Below are 22,181 nucleotides of genomic sequence, written 5' to 3'. Positions count from 1 at the left end.
AGAGTAAACTATTATATTTTCTATTTTTTAGTTATACTTTTACTTTATATGATATATAACAATTATTTCAAAACAAATTAACCAAACACCAAAAGAATTTCAATGTCTGAACAGTACAGAGACAACCAGTATGGTAAGTTTTTTTAAATGACATACCTAAGCACACAAAAGATAGTAGTGATTCCCTTTCAAGTAGTGTCAGAGAAAATGCAAAATACACATTTTTCTTTTCTTTTTTAAAAATTTATTTGTTTTATTTATTTTTGGCTGTGTTCGGTCTTTGTTGCTGTGCGTGGGCTTTCTCTAGTGGTGAGCGGGGGCTACTCTTCGTTGCGATGCGCGGGCTTTTCGTTGCAGTGGCTTCTCTTATTGCGGAGCATGGGCTCTCGGCGTGCGTGCTTCAGTAGTTGTGGTTCAGGGGCTCAAGAGCGCAGGCTCAGTAGTTGTGGCTCGTGGGCTCTAGAGTGCAGGCTCAGTAGTTGTGGCGCATGGGCTTAGTTGCTCCGTGGCGTGTGGGATCTTCCTGGACCAGGGCTCGAACCCGTGTCCCCTGAGTTGGCAGGTGGATTCTTAACCACCGTGCCACCAGGGAAGCCCACATTTTTCTTGTTATATAGTAGATTCATATGCAGTTGTAAGAAATAATTCGGAGAGATTTATGTATTCTTTACCCAGTTTCCCCCAATGGTAATATCTTGAAAAACTATAGGACAAATTCAGAAGCAGGATATTGGCATTGATATAGTTAAGATATAGAACAGATTCAGCACAAGGATCCCTCCAGCTGCCCTTCTGTAGCCACACATATTTTTTCCTCTCAACCCCCTCCCTGACCTCTGCCAACCACTCATCTGTTCTCCATTTTGATAATTTCTTTTTCATCTCAAGAATCTTATGTAAGAGTGATCATATAATATGTGATTTGGGGGGATTCATTTTTTTCACTCAGCATAATTCCCTGGGGATTTATCCAAGTTATTGTGTGTATCAATAATTTGTCTGTTTTCATTGCTGAGTTACATTCCACAAAATATACTAAACACCCCTTACTGGGAATGCTGTTTTACCTAGGGGCCCCTTGTTTTTGACTAAAGTACACAACGAAAGAATCATTACACAGGATGAGAGAGCTGCCTCTTGTTGCAATCTATTCTTTTAAATTCTGGGGGTTTAAGGGACTGGTATCTAGAATATAAAGGAACACTTGCAACAGTATGTCCATCAATGGAATATTATTCAGCCATCAAAAAGAGTACTGATACCTGCTACAACATGGATTAACCTTGAAAACATGCTAAGTGAAAGAAGTCAGACACAAAAGGCCACAGATTATATAATTTCATTTATATGAAATGTTCAGAACAGGCAAATCCATAGAGATGGAAAGTAGATTAGCAGGTGTGGGGATTGTGGTGGGGAGTGGAGAATGAGGAGTGGCTACAAATGGGAATAGAGTTTCTTTTGGGGGTTCTGAAAATATTCTGGAATCAGATGGCATTGATGATTGCACAACTCTGTGAATGCACTAAAAACATCTGAACTGTGCACTTTAAAGAGGTAAATTTTATGATATGTGAATTATACTCCAATTAAAAATTAAAAAGTAGTGGGACTTCCCATCTTTGGAAATTTTCAAGCTGTTAGAATTTTGATTAGGTGAGAGACAGATGGTGACCTCTAAATTTTCTTAGATTCAGATTATATTAGAGAATACGTTATGGCAATTAATAACAAGCCCTGGAATCAAGAATCAGGAGATTTGGGTTCTGCTGTCATTGATGTTTCATTAGCTCGAGCAGATCTCAGTCTCTCTGGGTCTCGGTTCCCTTTTGTGTAAAATAGGGATAATAATATAAGCTTCACAAACAACACATACATTGTGAAGATTAATTTGGATTACTTTAAAAGCTGCAGAGCACAATATAGATGTTGTATTAGGATATTTCCAGAATTACATAATTTAATCTTTTTATGAATGAGTTTTGGTTCCAATTTATAGTTTCATTCTATTTTAAATATGCTTTCTCCTTAGGTTGGTTGTAAAGGAAAAGAGCAGTGGGTGATGGATTATTCAGCGAAGACTTTCAATTAGTAAATTATCTCTATTCTTTCTTTTTATCTCTTCTTCCATCAATTGCCTAATTCTAGACATTTGGCTGATTATAACTTTCCTCCGAAACGATAAGGAAGCTCAAAATGCTTTATTAACCTTTAAAAACACTGGTAGATTTCATGTAAAAGAGGATTAATTTTGTAGACCAAAGATGTTTCTGGGCTGTATATAAATTTTGTCCTGGCATCCTACTATCACATGTACAAAAAGTAATAGTTTGGGTGCTATTATAACTTCTGAGGGTAAAGTAAAAACTAACTTTAAAATTCAGTGGTATTGGAATATCAAAAGAAATAGCCTGTACTTACATTTTCCTTTCTATCAAGCAACCCTCAGATTTTTCTCTATAAATATTCTCTAACTGAAAACACAAATCATCCTTAAGTTCTAAATTTTAGAATGGTCTGCACATCAGTGGCAGCTGTAGAACTGAGGTATTTGCTCACGAAGTCAGAAAGAGCTCAGTCTTGGACCATTTATCAGTAATTGACTTGGCAGGCACTGTATTTTCTTCCTTCTAACTCTCCCCCCAAAGAAGATTTTTTTTTTTCATACTGTTACATATTCCTTTTACATTTTAGTAAAATTCATTCCTCTTCATAAAATAGGATTTGAGGTGTTCCTTTAACAGAAAAGCTCATTTTTGTAGATTATAGTAAATATGGGCTGTAATTCACTCGTGAAGATGATGTTACTGAAAATTCCTGCCACCTCTTCCCCTATTACATGCTCTCTGCCCACCCTTTGCCCCAACAAAAAAATTTTAATTTCTTTGATTTTTTTACACTATTATTGTATGGCTCTATTCAGAGTCCAGTGGAAGAGAATTTTTATTTCGTTTTTAAATTAAAGTGAATGATCTTAAAGAATAAGACAAGAGTAAATCTTTATTACTCTCAGGCTTTTGCCAACATATTGCTTATATTTTGAGATTAGGATTATTATTATTATTATTTATTTATTTATTTTTGGCTGTGTTGGGTCTTAGTTGCTGCACGTGGGCTTTCTCTAGTTGCGGCGAGCGGGGGCCACCCCTTGCTGTGGCACGCAGGCTTCTCACTACAGTGGCCTCTCTGTGGAGCATGGGCTCTAGGCGCGCGGGCTTCAGTAGCTGTGGCATGCGGGCTCAGTAGTTGTGGCTCGTGGGCTCTAGAGTGCAGGCTCAGTAGTTGTGGTGCACTGGCTTAGTTGCTCCGCGGCATGTGGGATCTTCCCGGACCAGGGATCGAACCCGTGTTCCCTGCATTGGCAGGCGGATTCTTAACCACTGCACCACCAGGGAAGCCCGAGATTAGGATTATTTTAAAAGTAATTATTACTGAACAGAAAGCAGTTCACATTCAGTCCTTTCCTTCCTCCACCACTTACCTGCACAAATACAACTGAAAATTACTACTTACAAAGATAGCTCTGAGATATCACAAGATTTTGAATCACCACAGAAAGATTCAAGTAAATGTGTTTTGCTGACGGTGCTAAAGCAGAGAAGTGGAATAATCCATTTTAATAAAACTCTTTAAAATAATAATATAAGCAATCTTAAAGCTCTTATTACTCATAATATCCATAATATTTTGCTATCTGTAAAAAAAACAGATATACAGTAAATGCATTCACACTCTTTTGTTTGACTCATGTGCTTTATACCCTGTGAGTTCCTTCTTCCTTAGTAACCTTGTAATCCACTGGGATTGAGACACGGAGGGTGCAAAGAATTCTGTAAAGCAAAGCATGTCTTCACTTTTGAATGGAATATCACCTTTTGATATATACGTATATGAGACTATTAAGTGAAAAGTATGCTGATTTCACATACACACAATTTATCATTATTTGTAAGACTTTAACAGAATATATATTTGTATTTTTACAGAATAGTTCACTTTTCAAAGAGTAACAACACTTGCAAGTCCAGAGGAGAGAGTTACTGATGTTACTGATGTTATCAATCAGAGAAACGGATGTGGATGCGATGGAGAACACATCAAGGTATGGTAGGAAATATTTGGATTCTAGGCCTGATCATGATCACATCTATTTTATAAATCAGACTTAGTATGTATCATTTCCAAATTTTTAAACTAGACAAAGATCATGCATTTGTGTTGCAGACCAACTGAGGGAATTTATGGGGACGTGATAAAGAACTATGACTTGTAGTTGGCAAGCTACTAAGGTCTTGGGATTTACACTGTTTATTTTAACAGCCTTCATAAAGAATACAGTTGAATTACACATTTTATTAGTGAGTCAAATACTAGATGTCTCGAAAATTCCCATTTAAAGTGCCAAAGGTTAGAGGTGTACCTGAGATTATAATCTCTCAGGCTCCAGGCCTGAAGACTTTATCTGCAAAAAGCTCTGTCCCTTTAATCCAACGTGACAACAAAATGTTATCGTTTTCTGCATAACAAAATGTTATTGTTTTCTGCATGTGCTACCAAGTGAACAGGTTTCGAATCCCTGTACCTAAAGCACTCTGATTTCCTTAACGATTTGTTTAGATAAGGTAGAGCCAGCCTTTAACACCCAAAATGTGATGTCAGGAAGGCCAACTCTCAGACGATGGGGAAGCAGAGGACACATAAGACGAAGTGAAGCTTCCTGGTGGTTTACTACTATAGACAATCTGACTCTGTGAATAACAGCTTTGTGGATGCAACCTGTTCTTGCATCTTGCTTTTACTCTTTAGGGTTTTTATACTAGTTCACAACTGTATATCCAAAACTGTTACTTAAATTCTTTGGGAATTAAAAAGAGGGGCAGCATTCCACAGAGGGGGAGGGAGAAAATGCATCCCCAAATGCAAGTTTTCTACATTTTTTTCCCTGACTAGATGTGGAATAGTTAGTGTTAATAAGGTCTATCTTACCAAAATGTGTAATTTTCTTTAACTTAAATTCGACCTCTCAAGTAGTGTTAATTGGAATAGTTAGAGGCTATCTCATAGATGATGAAGTGAGCTATGACTTTTTGGCAGTAATTTATATTCAGACATCTCCTAATTCTGGATTTCTCAGCTGACTTGCTAACCAAATGCATATATTTAAATGGCTTTTCCCCTGTGCCTGACAGAAAACTGTTGTAGATGATGCACATTTCATCTGAGAAGCAATACAAAGTTTTCAGAACATTGACTATTACCTATTTCTCTTATAAATGAGTAACTTATCTAGCAATTTTTAAAAAAGCAACTTTCTGTGAAAAGCGCTGCTTGCATGATTTTGCCTGTGGGTTCAATCTGGGCAACCACCTCTTCAATTGCAGATTTTGAGGCATCTGCCCACTTGAGCAATTATATGTAAAAATATACGGAGATTGTCTTTAACAATAACAATGAACAAGAAAACAAATAAATGAACAAGACCATTTTGTGTAGGGATAAGTGCTACAAATATAATGAGACAGGGCTGTGTGAGAGTGAATGAAAAACATGTGCGTGCAAATGGAGTCCCAAGACTTTTTGATAAGACTGTTGGGGAAAAGCCTCTGTAAACAGGTAATATTTGAGGTGAGAACTGATGGAGCAGAAAGACCCAGCTATGAGAAAATCTGTAGATTCTAAGGTCCTGATTTGACATGATAAAGAACAGAAAGATGGCTTGAGGGTGAGGGAGGCACTCTCCATCAGAAGCCACTAGCCATGTGAGGCTATTAAAATTTAAATTAAAATAAAATAAAATACCCAAACTCAGTTCCTCAGTGGCACTAGCCATGTTTCAAGGCCTCAACAGCCACCCATGGCTAGAGGCTACCATATTTGAAGTGCAGAGTACGTTTCCATTGTAGAAGAACTTTCTAATAGACAGTGTTGCATAGTGAAGTAGAACTGGAATAGGACGAGAAGTCACAGAGAGTGGCTTGGAAAGATCCTTGCAGGCTGTTGGGGGACGTTAGGTCATGCAGGTGTGATGGGAAGCCTTTGGACGGTTTTAAGGAGGGAGCGACATCATAGGATTCACATTTGAAAACCATCACTCTGGCTGTCGTGTAGAAAATGAGTGGTAGGAGGGCAACACCCTCCTCCAGGAAAGTTATTGCAATTGTCCAGGCCAGGGATGATGATGGGTCCTGGGTTGGTCATTATAAGAGGAATGGTGAAAAGTGGATAGATTCAGGTTGTATTTTAGAGAAAGAATCAAGTGGACTTGCTAATAGACTGGAGCTAGAGCAAGGCAAACAGAGGAAGGAATGGAGGGCAATACCCTCCTTGGGGGGCTGAGCAACTAGATAGGTGGTTATGTTTTCTTCCTGGGGTGGGAGAGGACCAAGGAGAAATAGGTTGAGTGTGTGGGGATTGGTGGTGGAAGGGCAGGGAGGGAGCTGGAAGTTAAGAATTGTGTATTGGATAAATTATATTTTAGATACCCATTGGATTACATGCACGGAGGCCAGGTATGTAGTGGAGAATGAGTGAACCCATACTGTGGGGTGTAAACTTTTGAATTTAACAGAATTCCCTTAATGATAACTATATTTGGCCAAATGCAAGTGATATGCAATGGGGTTAATTTCTAGATCGTCTTCACAAAGTACTAATAAAACACAATCCCTGGCTTTGGCTAAGTGGAGGGCTTTAGCAAGTCAAATTTGAATTTTTCTTTCCATTTTCCCTATTCTCTTTTTCTGTGTGTACCACATTTTCCTGATCTTTTGGCTGTGTTGTCACTTTCTTGAATTAGAACTCATCAGTCACTGTCTGCAGAAAATGGGAAGTTTCTATTTCTATGTGGTTGCTCAATGTCCGCTTTACGAGTTGGGTCTGATTTCATTTAATATGCTGCGCACAACGCTAGACACTTCTTTCACGTAGTAGAGCACTGCAGCTTTCTGCATCTACCTAAGAAGAGTATTTTGTTGTTTTCATTTCTCTGCCTCCAGATTCTGGATGGTAATGCCGGTGAGGGGTGGAATCTACCTTCTTTCCTTTTGGTGGGACAAATAACTTTCTGGTTGTGATGTTTGTTGAGAATTGGGAGAAATCAGGATATTGCCTCTCTAATACTACTGAACACCTCAAGAATGTCATTGTTTAACATACAGATCTAGTGTTTTTGTTTTGCGGCCATTAACAAATGCCATTCTTATGTTTTTTCCGTCACAATGTTGCTTTAATATCTACATTCCATCTCCTACATGTTCAGTTTTTATGGTGATTTATTGTTTTTTTCTAAAGAACTGAGATAACTGTGGGGGGTAGACTACAGTGAAAATGGAAATATTCTAAAATTCTCACTATTCCTTTCTTTCTAACCTTGATATATGCCCAGATTTTAAGTTTCTCATTTTAATATGGTATTTTTGATGCCAGTGGATATTAGCATGATATTCCAATCAAGGCTTTTCACTCTGAAATGTTTCAGGTAGGCGCTGGCATATGAATCATACGTCTAAAAAGGAAACTCAAAAAAGTATGTGTGCAGGCTAGGGGGCTCATTTGTCTTTGGCAAAGACATCGCTGCTCCTGTTTCTTTAATTATTAAACAGATGGTGTCCACTGCCATTGACTAGCTGCCCAACTTGTTTTGCATGTGGAAACACGGTTCTGGACATCTGATGGAGAGAAGCTGTATCATCATAGCTCCTCATATCCATTTATGCCCTAATACTAATATTAATACCTGTCCCAAACTAGAGCAGGCTGTTTCCCATGAAGCTAAGCTTAAGACTTAAGCCATCTTCTCCCCTATCCCATGATTTAATTTTATCTCAAGTATCTCCTTTGCCTTTTCTTTATATTGCTTCATCTCTACACATAAAATAGTGGCATATTGAGCCAATTATCCAAATACTCCAGGCTCTAAACACACTTTAACCTGGAATGTCCAGATAATTAAGACACAATTGGATTATTATTATTATTGAGGGCAAATGGCATCTAAGGTAGCCATATTAAAAATGAACAAGAGTGGACTATTCTTGTGTTAAGTGTAAAAAGAAACTAGCTCCCCACATTGATGGACTTTAAAAAAGTCCATTGAACAGATATTGAATTATTTCTCATAATCTGCCAAAAAAAGTTAGCTTTAAAAAAATTTAAATTTTATTTAATTTTATTTCCTTCAGTTTCACAAATACTACATTCCTACAGCACATGAAATGTGTAGCCTGTAAACTTCAATAACTAGGGTCCTGATTTTCTTCTCATAAGCTTTATTCATGGTAGACATAGTATTTCACAACCAGACGGTCTTCTAAGATCTTTTCTAGTGTTGACCTACCTGTTCTCACTGCCCCTCTCTTGAGATTTCTTTATATTACTTTCATGATTGACTGTTTGGGCTTCCTAACTTTGTACACCTTTTTGAGGCTAGGGTCATTTAATCTCAATGTAGTTTACCATCCACCATCAACAACAACTGTTGACTATTATTCTCATACCTTTTTTTTTTAAATTAACAATTTTTAAAAAATGCTCTCCCCTCCCCCTTCTTTTAAAATAATGGTATTACGGTCTAGGTAACTTGTTGAGATTTTCCATTATTTGGCCCAACAGAAAAGCTTGGCTTTTCTGTTGAAAACAGACCTTCCAGCAGGAGCAGTCAAGGCCTTACAATGCCACCTGAAATTGGTTTGCTGTTGTACCTGATATAAGCATCTTTGAATCACTCAGACAGTAGATGTGGCTGTCATTTTTCACGACAGTGGGAAGTCTGTTGACTTCCATCGCCTGCTGAGTATCCAAGCACAGTCCTTTTTTTCCCCCAACGTCCTGGTCAGCTTGGCGTGAGGGCCAGCCGCAGACCCCCGCGCCCCCCGGATGCAACGAGCTGGGCGGTGGACGGGTCTGAGCAACCCCTTCGCCAAGGTGCTGGCCGCACGGCCCGGCTCCGGGGAAAGGAGCGCGGGAGCTGAGAGCAGCGCCTCCTCCGGGGGAGGGGCGGGAGCTGAGCTGGGAAAGCTTTCCTAGGGAGTTGCCTTAAAGAAAGCAAGCAGGATTGCAGATCACTCCAGCTGCCTGCTTTTTATACAATTGTAACTAGTCGTCTCCACTCGCTTCCCTTCTGCAAAATTGCAAATCACCACCAACCTCGCACCAAAAAGAAGGAAAAAAAAAAAAAAAAAAAAAAGAGAGCAAATCTCCTTCTCCCTTCTCACCCTCCCGTTCCTCTCACCCTCCCTTCCTCTCCAGCTCGCTCGCCCTCCCTCCTTTCCCTTGCGGCAGCCGCTCGTCTCTCGGACTGGGTCTCTCTCCGACGGGACTTAGCAACTTCTTGGTTATTTCTCAGCCCCTTTTCCATTTTCTCCACCCTTTGCCATGAACTGGACCTACAGACGCTGGGGAGGCTGTGCTTTCTGCCCCAGGGAATGGCGGTTCGCTTCCTGGGGCCGGGCCGGGGAGGACCGGCCGAGGAGAAAGAAAGAGTGATAGAGAAAGAGCTGCAGGAAGGAAGAGAAGGGGGACCTCCATCTGCCGCGGGCCCCGCGCGCAGCAGCGCCCGGGATGGCCCCGAGCTCGCCCTGCGCCCCCGGCTCCAGCAGCGGCCGCGGACCCCGCGCGCAGGACGCCTCGGGCAATCTTTAAAATCCTGAAGTCCGAAGAGACCCCGGAGGACAGAAGTCGGGGGGTGGGGGTGGAGCGGAGAATTTTGCAAAGCTTTCCCAAGAGAGAAAAAGAGGAAGTCTGATCGTTTCTGCCTGTGCTAGCTTTTCACTTGAAGGCTCCTCTCTGGAGCATCTAGCCTTCTCCAGGAGTTATTCGAAAGCTGAAACTTTCAGTGCTCGCGGGCCTGGGTAGAAGAAGGAGGGATTCCGAGGGTGGGATTGGGAGGAGAGCAAGCGAGCGTGCGTGCGTGTCTGTGTGTGTGTGTGTGGCGGGGTGGGGGCGTCGGAGGGACCTCGGGGACTCCGCGAAGAGGGCGCACCATGGCCGTGCCGGGCGAGGCCGCCCGAGTCGGGGCCAAGCCCGGCCACGCAGAGGCGAGGCCGGCCCCCGCGGCGGGCCCGGACTGCCACCGTCGCGCGGGCCCCTCATCGCCCCGGGACCCGGGCTGCCGCGGCTGCTGGGGCGCCCTGGTGCTGCGGCCGCTCCGGCGCTCGCAGAAACTTTCCTCGGCGCTGTGCGCGGGCTCCCTGTCCTTTCTGCTGGCGTTGCTGGTGAGGCTGGTCCGCGGGGAGATCGGCTGTGACCTGGAGCGGAGTGAGGAGGCGGCGGCGGCGGCGGAGGAGGAGGAGGAAGCGGCCCCGGGAGCAGAAGGGGGCGTCTTCCCGGGGCCTCGGGGAGGTGCTCCCGGGGGCGGCGCGCCGCTCGGCCCCTGGCTGCAGCCCTCGGCGCTGCTCTTCAGTCTCCTGTGTGCCTTCTTCTGGATGGGCTTGTACCTCCAGCGCGCCGGGGTGCGCCTGCCTCTGGCCGTCGCGCTGCTGGCCGCCTGCTGCGGGGGGGAAGCGCTCGTCCAGATTGGGCTGGGCGTCGGGGAGGATCACTTACTCTCGCTCCCCGCCGCGGGGGTGGTGCTCAGCTGCTTGGCCGCCGCGACATGGCTGGTACTGAGGCTGAGGCTGGGCGTCCTCATGATCGCCTTGACTAGCGCGGTCAGGACCGTGGCCCTCATTTCCCTAGAGAGGTTCAAGGTCGCCTGGAGACCTTACCTGGCGTACTTGGCCGGAGTGCTGGGGATCCTCCTGGCCAGGTACGTGGAGCAAATCTTGCCACAGTCCACGGGGGCGGCTCCGAGGGAGCATTTCGGGTCCCAGCTGATCGCTGGGACCAAGGAAGAGATCCCGGTGTTTAAGAGGAGGAGGCGGTCCAGCTCCGTGGTGTCCGCCGAGATGTCGGGCTGCAGCAGCAAGTCCCATCGGAGGACCTCCCTGCCCTGCATCCCGAGGGAACAGGTAAGCGCTGGCAGCCCCTCTCACTCACCTCTCGGGAAAACTTGAAACCCTTGGGATCCGCCACAAAGTGGAGGGAATTCGAGCGCTGGGAACAGAAGGAAAGATAGCCCAGAAAACTGCTCTAACTTCAGACTTAGTTGGAAACTAGCGGGTTTTTCTCCCCCTCTCACACAGTATTTTATAACCTGAACAACAGGAACCCGAATAAGTAATAAAACTAGATGAGCTTTGCGGGGTCTTCCACAGCTGGGCCAACTTTTTAGATCTGCTACACCTGCGTATGGCTTGCCCTCAGGCTTTCCTCCTTTAGCAGAAATGTTCGAATTAAGTTTAATTTTTTTTTTTAAGCGATGGGTGATTTTTAAAACGAGGATTTTACTAGATTTCTTTCTGTTTCTTTTTATAAAATTTCTGTCTTCTAAAGGGACAGGTAAACGTTTATGGACGTCAGTAAAAATATTTTACAGTTAAAGCAAGGCGTGCTTGAAGGTGAGGTGCTGATACGCTTTCTGGTCTTGCAGTACGTTTTACTTGAAGAGACTGCGTTTGGTGGTGCCCAGTTTGTTTTTAAGTGTGATTTGGGGACATACATTATTACATGCTCATGTGTTTTGTATTATCATCAGAAACTTCAATTTGGGGAACAATATGTCTGAACTTAAGAATTTGCCAGAATCATGGACTGCGCTGTTAGTAGCAACTTAAGAAAACATATCTCTTGAGTATCTACATACTTAAGTGAATATTTAGAAATTCAAATGGATTTATACAGGAAACATTAATTCAGGAGAGTATTTCTAAATTGCTAGTAATATCAATCTTTCAGGGAGGAGGAGGAGGAATCTAGAATTATGAGTGAAGTTATCCCAAATAAAAGTTTAGTGAATTATGGGGACCAATTTCCTTATTATCATGAAGTGTTTTGAGACCATGGAGTATAGTTGCTATACAGCATTTGCCTCTCTACTCCAAGCTGATTTGACACTTGGGGGTAGGGGTGGTAGAGAGCTGCTTATGTACAGCAAGTGGAAATTTACACTTTTCCCATTTAAATTTATGCCTACCTGTGGTACTATTAGGACAACTTCAGGGAGTGAGAGAGTATCCTAAGACATACTAAGCTTTTTCTTTTTAGGTTATTCTGTGGATAATCATTTGGGTATTTCTAAGAAATAGCAGTCACCATATGGTGTGGTGGCCAGTTTGTTTCTGAAATGGAGTTGAATCCACAGAATGTGGTTGTTTGACATTATTTAGCAGAATGGATGACAGCATCATAGTCTCTGTGTTTATTTTAAAACAAATGTACTTATTTAGCTTTTCGTTTAGATAAAGCAAATATTTCTTGGGTTTAGCTTACTCTAAGAGTGAAGTTAAAAACAGGCCACTGACTGATACTCAGTTTTGGTAGAAATCTGGAAATCACCAGAATAAAGTAAGCTGTCTACTTAAGGGTAAACCAATGAGGGGGAAAAACATTTTAATTTCTTTGTAAAGTCACCTAGAGAATGTCTTTTAAATGAAAACACTGCTCGTTTAAATATTTTGTGAACACACTTTTCTTTAACTTATAAGGAAATGTGATCTGATCATTGCAAAATTTAACCTAAATTTCTAAGTCAAATCTGTGATTTAAGCATAAATAACTTGACTCCAAATTAATATCGTTTAGCCTCTGAAATTAAATTTCTGAAATTTCATATTAACATTTAGAAGTTAAGGAGTTAAGGGTGGATTTAAGATAAGAAGTTGTTTAGGGGAATTAACCAGCGGTGTTAATTAACCTGTAGATTTTTATTGGTTTTCTCTGGTTTGAATTGATAAATGGAGGATTTGAATCATCTGCAGACTTATAAGGAATTAACTGAGCTCTGCATTTTTACGTGTTTTGCTGATGACTTCTGTTGAAAATGTATATTTGTAATCTATTTTGGTCAGTTTTCTTGGCTGCTATTTTTTTAAAGGCTGTGTTTATGAAGACTCTTCTAAAGTGAGAGACTATCTCTTATGGTTGATGGAAAAACAAGGTTACATTTAGCAGAAATTTATTCACTGGAAGTTTTAATGAGGGCATGGGTGAGTGTGAACGTGTTACTTAAGGCTAGTTTTTATATATGATTCATTTAGGTTGTTGCTGAGCATAATTGTTGGGGGTGGGTGGGAACTAACACGCACTAGGATCTTATAAGACAGGGCAATATCTCATACGTTAGCCTGTGTGAAAAGTTCAGGAGCTATATAGTAAATGGCTTATCTGTTTTACCACAAGGAAACAAACTTCTCATTAAGGGTGCAAAGTGTACCACTGTCATCTGCATGCTTTATGAAGTCAAGAATCAAAATAATTATAAAACACATATATAACACTGGCCTGAAGGCTACCTGATTAGGAGTTCTTTTCTGAAAGAACGTCTACTCTTCAGACAATCGCAGGCAACAAGTGAATTTTAAGTAGAGGTGTGAGTACATAAAACACAGAGAGTCTGGCAGAGGCCTCTTGAGAATTTATTTGGACCTTGCTCATTATGAGGTTTAAAGGTGAGAGAATTCCAGCCTTTTCTTTTCCAGATGAATGATAGTGGCCACTTTCTTGGGAACTCTCTCTCTGCAATGACTCAATTCTAAAAGGTCAAGGAGAATAGATGATAAAATTTTCATAAGGCAAACCAAATGACAGATGGATTTCTGTCCCTCCCTTCCTCCCTCCCTCACTCCCTTTCTCCCTTCCCCAACCATACTGAAGGCAGTAGATCAGCTATTACATATAGAATTGAGTTTTGCAGCATTGATCATAAAGATGGCTTCAACCAAAGAAAGGAGACATAGATCTAGTCTTCAGTCCCAGAATTAATGGGACGTGGGGTGTATCTGTGAGATGCAAGTGAAGGTATCTACTTCAGGAAAGAACAAAGTTGGTAACATTTGCATGGCTTTTAGTTCAATCCTACCAGCCTAGTATCCTCAAGATTTTGTGGATCAGTGAGTCAAACTGTACTTTTTCGGTTAAGAAGGCAGATGGTTCCATTAAGGTGTATGTATCTTTCCTGAGCAGGTATCACTGTGCCCTCTGAACTCTAAGGTCCTTGGAATTTCTTGGATTATTAGATATTATGCATGATTAATAAATATGTTAGTTTTAAACATAAAATTTTAATTTAGCAATTTTTAACACTTGGAAATTGTATTTGAAGGGATGTCTCTCTATACTCCTTATACATCAAAGAATGCAATTGGCCAGACATTCCCCTCTAATTACTGGGACCACCATGCACATTGATTTAAGAAAGATTCCAAACCAATGCCATTTTATTATAGTTACATATTAAGAAGAATTTAATATCTTTGCCTATGGTTTCACATAAAATAAACACAAGCCGTACGCCTCTCACTGTTAATGCAGTTTTACCACTTCATGACAAAATTCTTTGTGATGGGTACAGTATCAGTCAGAAATGTACAGCTATATACTTTACATTGTGTAATTAAAAATCAAAATATTTTCCCAGACATAAGTCCTTACAGCTCTCAATTAAACATCTTTAGCAAAAAACATCTTTAGCAGATTTTTGTAGGAATGTAGTAGTTTTTGCAAGAGTCTAGTGGTTGGTTATCAAAAGTAGAATCAAGTTTTTCATCAGTGATGTAAGAAAGGTATTTTCAAGCAAAAAAGCCAACAACAAAACAAAAATAGTAGAATATAGTAGTAGGTGTAGTTTTCAATGGTAGGCATATGGTAGGCCTTCTTACATCATTGGTAAAAAGTATAACTTACTTGCATTTACAGTATAGATTGCTTCTGAAAATACAGAATGTATTGTCCTTTAAACTCCTAAATACATTTCAGGATAATAGAACATTTCTCAAACTGAATACGTTTCTGAAACAACCATGGGTTTTTAATTCAATTGTAGCTTCTATCACATTTCAGTAGTATAACTCTGCTCATGGTTATACAAAGAACAATATTGATTATTTATGACCTGCTGACAGAATTAAAATTAATTAATGCCAACTTTTGAAAACCCTAAAAAGGAAAAACAAGATTTTCTCATCCCTTGGGAAAGGGGAGGGAAAAGAATTTTTTGGTGTGTAGGGACAAAATTGTGATTTTACTTTGTGAATATAGACATTTAAAGCATACTGAAAAACTGTTCTGACAGAAAGAGTCAGTGAATCTATATAAATTTACAGAGGTTGGAAGGAGGCAAACAGTAATTTTACTCTTTCTGTATTGAGCCTAAAGTGTAAAAAAGTTAGAACTGTAGAACTGAAAGAAATGCTGTGTATGCTGGGCTGTCATGTTAATTAAATAAACAACCAGAACAGTGACTCTGTGTATGAAATACATTTTGAAAAGCCTGGAGGGGAGGGGTGCAGGCAGGCAAGGGTGAGTGACACTGGCATGAAAAAACATTCATTATATCTGTAGTGACATTTGTGTGAATTTGTTGTAGTCTGTTAGGAAATACAGCTCTGAGAAGAATCTCTTCAGGACTCTAGGTGAATAAAGGCCTCACCAAATTTAATTTCACTTCCCTTTTCAATAAGTTCTCATTTATTATGTTGAAGTAGGGTGTTTATGAGCCTTAAAATTAGAAATATGCCTATATATTACATTTTAAGATTTTCAATTAATATGGTTTGTGCCAGTAACAGCCCAGTAGAGTCTATGTAGACTTCCTTGAAAGCTTGGCATATTTAATCTAGCAAAAGAATGAGTTTATTTGGGGTTTAGGGGTGGGAGTTGGATTTTTCAGAAAACCTTTTTTGCACAGGGCAAGTTTCTTGAGCTTTGCGAAATTAGACATAATCCTACGTGTTTCTGGTGAATTGTTTTCATTGGCCATGTGTCTCCTATTCCATGGAGTCTCCGCCTCCCTTTTCTCTTCTGAGTGTGATATTTATAATTGTGTCTTGAAAAAAAAAAAGCCTCAAATATATTAGATTGAAAACTCAATTTGCGTTTATTTTCTACATTCATGTTTTCAGCGAAGCTCTGTCAAATAATTCAGAAGGAGCCTGAAGAGTCAGACACCTCCATATTCTTGCACCTAAATCTGTGCTCTGTTAATATGCAAATGACCGTTAGTTCCTTTATATAGAAATTTAAATCCTTGTAGGAATTACCTATCAGTATATACTTTTACTATTGGTAGTATTTTTTAAAGGAGTATTTTTTGTTTGTTTTTGTTTTCCGTAAGGCTTTCCTGGGGAATGGTCTTAACTTTGCACTTGAGAATGTATGTTTGCACTGTTGTCAATGTAAGATACACAGGTTTGATCTCTGGGGGGAAAAATCTTAAAGATGTGCAGAAGTTATAGTTCAGAGAAAGATCTGTCAGATAGCAGTTGTTGAAAATATTAGTCGTACGTGTTCACCCAAAATGTACACTATTTTAAAAGATGCTATCCTTAGCTAATGTTATTCATAAAAGTTTTTGGTCAGTGAACCTATAAAAAGTCATATCAACATATTTTTGTCTATGTGTTAAGCCTTGTGCTAGAAAGCATACAGATTGCACACAGGTATGATATAGCACCTTAGCTCTGCAGAGCTTAGAGCCTGGTTAGGGTAATGAGACATCAACGTAAGAAAAGGGGAAATCACAGTAAAATATCTAAATGACCTCTTAGATAATTGTTGAAGGAATGCATACAATAGAGTAGAGCAGGTTTTAAATCTAGATCCAGAACTGTTCATCGCTTCTCTGAAATTTTATGTAAAACTTCATCTGTTCATTTTTCTGGGGAAAAAGTTGATATTTTCACAGATTTTCAGACGGTCCTCCATACATAATGGTTAAATATAAATGTTTTATTTAGATTTTGAGCAGGTTTAGGTTTTGAAGACAAGGGAAAATTGTTTCTTTGAAGTGGAAATTAATGTAGTATACACTAATAGGACTTCTGAAATACAGGTAAAAATATTATAGGATTTAGGACATGTTATACCTCAAGGTACCACAACGATGGTTCTCCTATCCTGAGGTAGTCTATGGCTGTAATGAACTTGTTGTAATGTGATCTTAAAATGCTTAATTCTGTGCAGGCTGTAGTTAGGAGACTAGAATTAGTCTGATTTTAGAGAAAAGGAAACTGAGGGAGAGTCCATTAAAAGTATGTAGCAGCCTGCGGCAAAATGTTGGCTTTTATCCAATTCTCTCTTGGACTTGAATCTGCCGCTGGGGGAACAGAGTAGGAAAGGAGTAAGGCAGATCATTTTAAGCCTACGTTTCATTTGTAATTTGCAACTCTAAATTCTCATTCAGAATTAGAAGACTGAGTAAAACCCATTGAGAGGACACATATCACAAAACTCTTTTGAGCCCTTACAATGAATTTTCTGGTCACCTACCAGGCAGCCTTTAGAATGTATTATTCAGGACTTTGTCCCAGAAATGAATGCCAATTGCATTGCAAAGTCCTACTTTGTAGACTCTTTATCTCATCAAAGAAGAGTGTGTGATGGTGGTGTAAATATTGATTTTGGTTTTCATTTTAGTTTTTCAATAAATTGATTTAAAAATGTTCAGGATTTCAGACTTCGGTTTGAAAAGTCATCTGCACATGGGTAAAGCATTTCTTTGTTAGCAAAAACAGCTGGTGGTTTTTGTTCACCTAAATTATTTTGCATGGTTTCTGTAGGAATCTGTTAAAATGTAAGTAAATAGGATGTAATATTAGAGGAAGTCATGAAGAACATTACCATTTAGAAGATGGAAAGCTATTTGGGAAAAGTCACAAACGAAACAGCTTCTGTCTGTTTGATTTGATTAGAGCTGCCATTTATTATTGAGGAATCTGAATGATTATTACAGATTTTAAGTACTGCCAGTCCTGCTAAGATAGTGATGAAGTTACTTACATGTATTCATGTTTTTTCATCCTAAGAATATGAATAGTTATAAGGAGCACACGATGTCCGTTGGTGTGTGTGTACGTGTATGTGCAAGACTTTTTCCTCTGCCAGGAAATCGCTTCGGTTGCATCAATTTAGTGGAGAAACAGTGTCACCCAGTGGCTTTGATGAAAACAGTCCTGTAAACATTATAGATAAGCGCTGTCCAATAGAAATATAACAAAGTACTGAATTTTCTATTTTCTAGTAGCCTTATAAAAAAGTAAAAAAAAAAAAAACCAAACAGGTGAAATCCATGATAATACTGTTTAATTTAATCCATTATACCCTGTCAACAGAAAATCAACATAAAAAAGCGAGGTATTTTGCTTTCTGCTTTTTGTGCTAAAGTCTAAATATGTGGTGTGTGTTTTCCACTTACAGCACATCTCAATCTGGTGCAGCCACATTTCAAGTACTTGGTAGACACATGTGGCTAATGGCTACCTTTTGGGACATTTTTAGAGAGGTGAAGTACTTAAATACTAATGTCACCTCTTCTGTTACAATGGAAAATCCATGTAGATTTAATGATATCACTTAATATACAACTGTTCACATTTGTATGTAGTCTTGATAGCTCATTTTTGTACCACTTACCACTCTAATAGTTGGCATGTCAGTCTGTTTTCCCTCTTTTCTTCATTTCTCATTATTGCACATATTTTAAAATATGTTGATTTTAATTGGAGTGGGAGTTTAACAGAGCCCTTAAATAAGGAAGCTTTTTGTTAACTTGATTTGTAACACAGAATCAGGATTTCCAGCTAATGATGAATTTGCCTTTCGAAGTGTGATTAGCTAACAGGGATGGCTTATATATACAGTGTGAACACGTGATCAGCCGTGTTCATGGTGATTAGTCTGTAATTGGGTTATCTAATGTCTCTTTAGAGAGGAAAGTGCTTATGTTTGTAATGCAGGTCGTTATCTTGGTAACTTAGGAAACTAAAGCCGCACATCGGCTAGTAGCTTTAATGGATGAAAATTCTAACAGTGTCTGTAAAGGGCTGATGATTCTTCACTATTGCTTATGTAAACACCACTCTCATGGATATACAAAAGGAAAATGCTTCCATTTTGTGTATAGAGAGGACTGGACATTTTGATAGTGTGGAATTTCTAAACTAGGTATTGAGATTAGGTGGCTTTTGAAGCTCTGTGTGATTTCAAACTGCCGGGTAAACTCAAAAAAATGTACAGATGGAAAAGAAGAACTTTTAAATGTCACCTTCCTTCCATCTCCTTTCCCCAAGCTCTATGAATTCATAACTGTCGTCATAGTTCCAACATTGCATCGAGAAGTGATGAGAAAACAACTTTTAAATATAGCATGTTCCTTTATGTACAGAGATGTATAGAATTATTTTTTCAAGTATGCATTCATTTTGCGTATATTGGTTTATATCTGTGTGATGTTTATCATGACTTTTGATTTATAAATCAAAACTTATAAATGACTTTATGATGACTTTTGATTCATAAATTTCTCCCTTTTAAAGCAAGATCTATTATTTATCTTTGCATTAGAGAATAAAAATAGTGAGATACATAGGTTTTTACATATCACTTAGGAAATAATCTAGAAAGAGCAAAGGTAATAGAATCTAGATATACAAAGAAGCACATTTGTCTAAAATGAAATAATGTGGACTCAATCTCACTCCTGGTGAAGCTGGATTAATTTAGACTTCTTGAAGTAGCTAGCTGGAGAATAAAATGCCATAGTAATCATAACTGTTACTTGAAAGAGTTTGTATTTGAATGTAACTAGTCATTTGCCCTGGCTAATTTTGAAATTGCTTTAAATTAATGTAGAGGTTGGTCTTGTAAATTTTTTTTGGCCAGTCTTCTCTTCTGACAATGTACTGTATGTGTGTGTATGTATATATTTTTTTCCAAGAAATGCATTTTATTTCATGTTTTTTTTTTAACATAATAGATTCTTCTCAGAGTGTGTTTAAAAATTTAAGGAATGCCTTTCTATCCCCTACACCCCGCAGTACCTTGTCAGAATATTGAAATAATTTTATGCAAGAAGCTTGTGGTTTTAATAGGATTTTTTTTTTAAATTTATTTAATTTATTTTTTTATTTTTGGCTGTGTTGGGTCTTCGTTGTGGTGAGCGGGCTTCTCATTGCGGTGGCTTCTCCTATTGCGGAGCACGGCGCGCGGGCTTCGGCAGTTGCGGTGCACGGGCCTAGTTGCTCCGCGGCATGCGGGACCTGCCCGGGCCAGGGCTCGAACTCGTGTCCCCTGCATTGGCAGGCGGATTCCTAACCACTGCGCCACCAGGGAAGCCCCTTAATAGGATTTTAATAGAAATTTTCCACCTTCTGAAGTAAGTTGAAATAACTGAATATTTATGCTATGTCTGTGGCAGGTGTTTCCTCCTCTTCAGGTATAATCCACTTAAATAAACCTAATGGAAGTTGGAAGTCATAGCAGTATTATTTGGGGGGCAATGTTTTATTTTGTGGTGAGGCCTGTGAAGTCAGCCTCCTTTGGACATTGTTAAACTAGCTTGAGCACAGAGAAAGGAAATCGTTCTTATTTTTAAACCAAGTATTTTAGAGGATGGAATTAACAGGTCCGCTTAGGAAATGGTCTTCAGGAGGCAGTGCTTGTCCTTGTGATATGAAACATCCCCTTGTTTGGGAGTTAGTATTTTGGGGTCCCGACTCAGCAACAGTCTCCCAGGAAGTTGGGAGAGGCACCCTGAGTTGCCTAGGCTTCCTTGAACATTTGCTTTCTAGGCTCAAGAACTGAAGAAGTCAGATTCACATCACAACGGTTCTCATTATAAAAGGAATCAACCTTTTTGGCCTCCTTGTGTCAGCCATAAGTATTTGCTTTAGAAAATTTCAGCCCAGTGCCATGCTTGTGGTAGGCGCTAACTGGTGGAATAAATGGATAGAAAAGAAAGAAATGATTCTAATCTGAAATATTTATCCCCCTAATCTCCTGACATTGAGCTAGTGATTAAACCCATTGAAGTAAACTTCTATAGAGAGAAGAAAAGAAATAGCCTATTCACTAGTCTGCGAACTTACATTTTTAATGTTTGTACTTTTATTACTTTAAAAATATTCTCTGCCATGTGTCAGATAAGGGGCTGAATTTGCCTGTGCCTTTCATGGTAGGAAATCCCACGTTCAGCATGAGTCCTAGATATTTATTTTTAGCTCACTTCCAACTGAAAATAACCAAAGCCACCACCAAGATCACTGTGGTGTGAACTTTAGAAAGGTCTCTGAAATTAGGGCACATTTTTCAGAAAAATAAAAATTCAAGTCTTTTTCATGTGCAGCTAATACATTAATTGAGAAAGAATCAACTTTGACGTTATTTGTTCCCGTCTGTCACTTTCTACAAAGTGTTCAGCTACACCTTTTTACAGTCAGTCTGTGTCCTTATTAGAGGTTCTTATTGAATCGCTGCATTTTCTGAAAAGTCTAATGTAAAGTAAATACTGTCTCTTTTTTTAATCTTTTAATTGTGCTCAGTTACAAAATATAATTTGAGCCTGTTGCTTCCAGAGATGACTTTGTGAAATTAGCTTATTTCACATGTCATCCAACTGTAGCGCTAGTCCAATTGTGCTGAATAATCTAGAAGTTTGGTAGCATAATTTCAGAGTCCAGAGGAATTTAAAAATCAACAGTTCACAAGGTTTTATTGAAATGACAGATTTTAGTTTATCCAGTCAATTTTTTTGTGTGTGTGTCCATCTAGTTTTTAATAGAACTTGACTTGTTAAAATAGAAAGTTTTAAGTCAAATAAGAATATTTTGTTGCTGTAGTTATAATTCTTAATAGAGATATTGTCATCTCCTCACACTGAAATCAGACATTTCTCTTCTGAGTATGTTAGGCAGATTATCATGCCTTTAAATAATCTAGGAGTACAGTTTAGAAATAAAAGTTATTTCCGACTTTGTTTTCTGGGAATAAGTTTCTTTTAGTTTGTGGATGTCAAATGATCTCATAGATAGATCTTTTAGAAAGGCTGCCATTACTGAACACTTGGAGAGTTTGAGATATCTTTGAATATATTATTTTTTAAAAATCTGAATGTTGTTTCTCTTTGAAAACATAAATTACAAACTGAGAATTTAGTTATAAATTAATTCACCTTTTGAAATAAGCAAGGTATATTCTTTTGGTAAAGGAGCCATTTCTAAATTTATTTGACATTTTTGTCAAATGTAAAATAAAATAAAAAATTTAGGAGCAAAACCTTCCACTCTATTTTCATTTTGAGACAGGAAGCTAACTGTATGTCTTTACCATTTGAAGAGTGTCTGTTTTTCCTCTTAATGACTTGTTTTGGCTAC

General features: G+C 39.2%; 1 protein-coding gene across 3 annotated transcripts in view; it reads left to right on the top strand.

Annotated features, from left to right (window-relative positions):
- The first annotated feature begins 4,055 nt into the window (after positions 1–4,055).
- PDE3A (phosphodiesterase 3A) overlaps positions 4,056–22,181 on the top strand; it is a 305,431-nt gene continuing 287,305 nt past the window's right edge. Inside the window, exon 1 of one of the 3 annotated variants that reach the window (XM_061204791.1) lies at positions 4,056–4,102. Coding sequence is in view for 1 of the 3 variants with exons in the window: in XM_061204789.1 (XP_061060772.1) it covers positions 9,981–10,946 (966 nt within the window). In the remaining 2 variants the exon portion in view is untranslated. Of the gene's footprint in view, positions 4,103–9,959; positions 10,947–22,181 lie in introns of those variants that run through there. The other 2 variants (XM_061204789.1, XM_061204790.1) reach the window with 2 other exon arrangements.

The sequence above is a fragment of the Eubalaena glacialis genome, chromosome 11, assembly GCF_028564815.1.
Source record: "Eubalaena glacialis isolate mEubGla1 chromosome 11, mEubGla1.1.hap2.+ XY, whole genome shotgun sequence".
NCBI lineage: Eukaryota > Metazoa > Chordata > Mammalia > Artiodactyla > Balaenidae > Eubalaena > Eubalaena glacialis.
The sequence above is the reverse complement of the archived record's forward strand: the minus strand, read 5'-3'. Positions and strand labels throughout refer to the sequence as shown.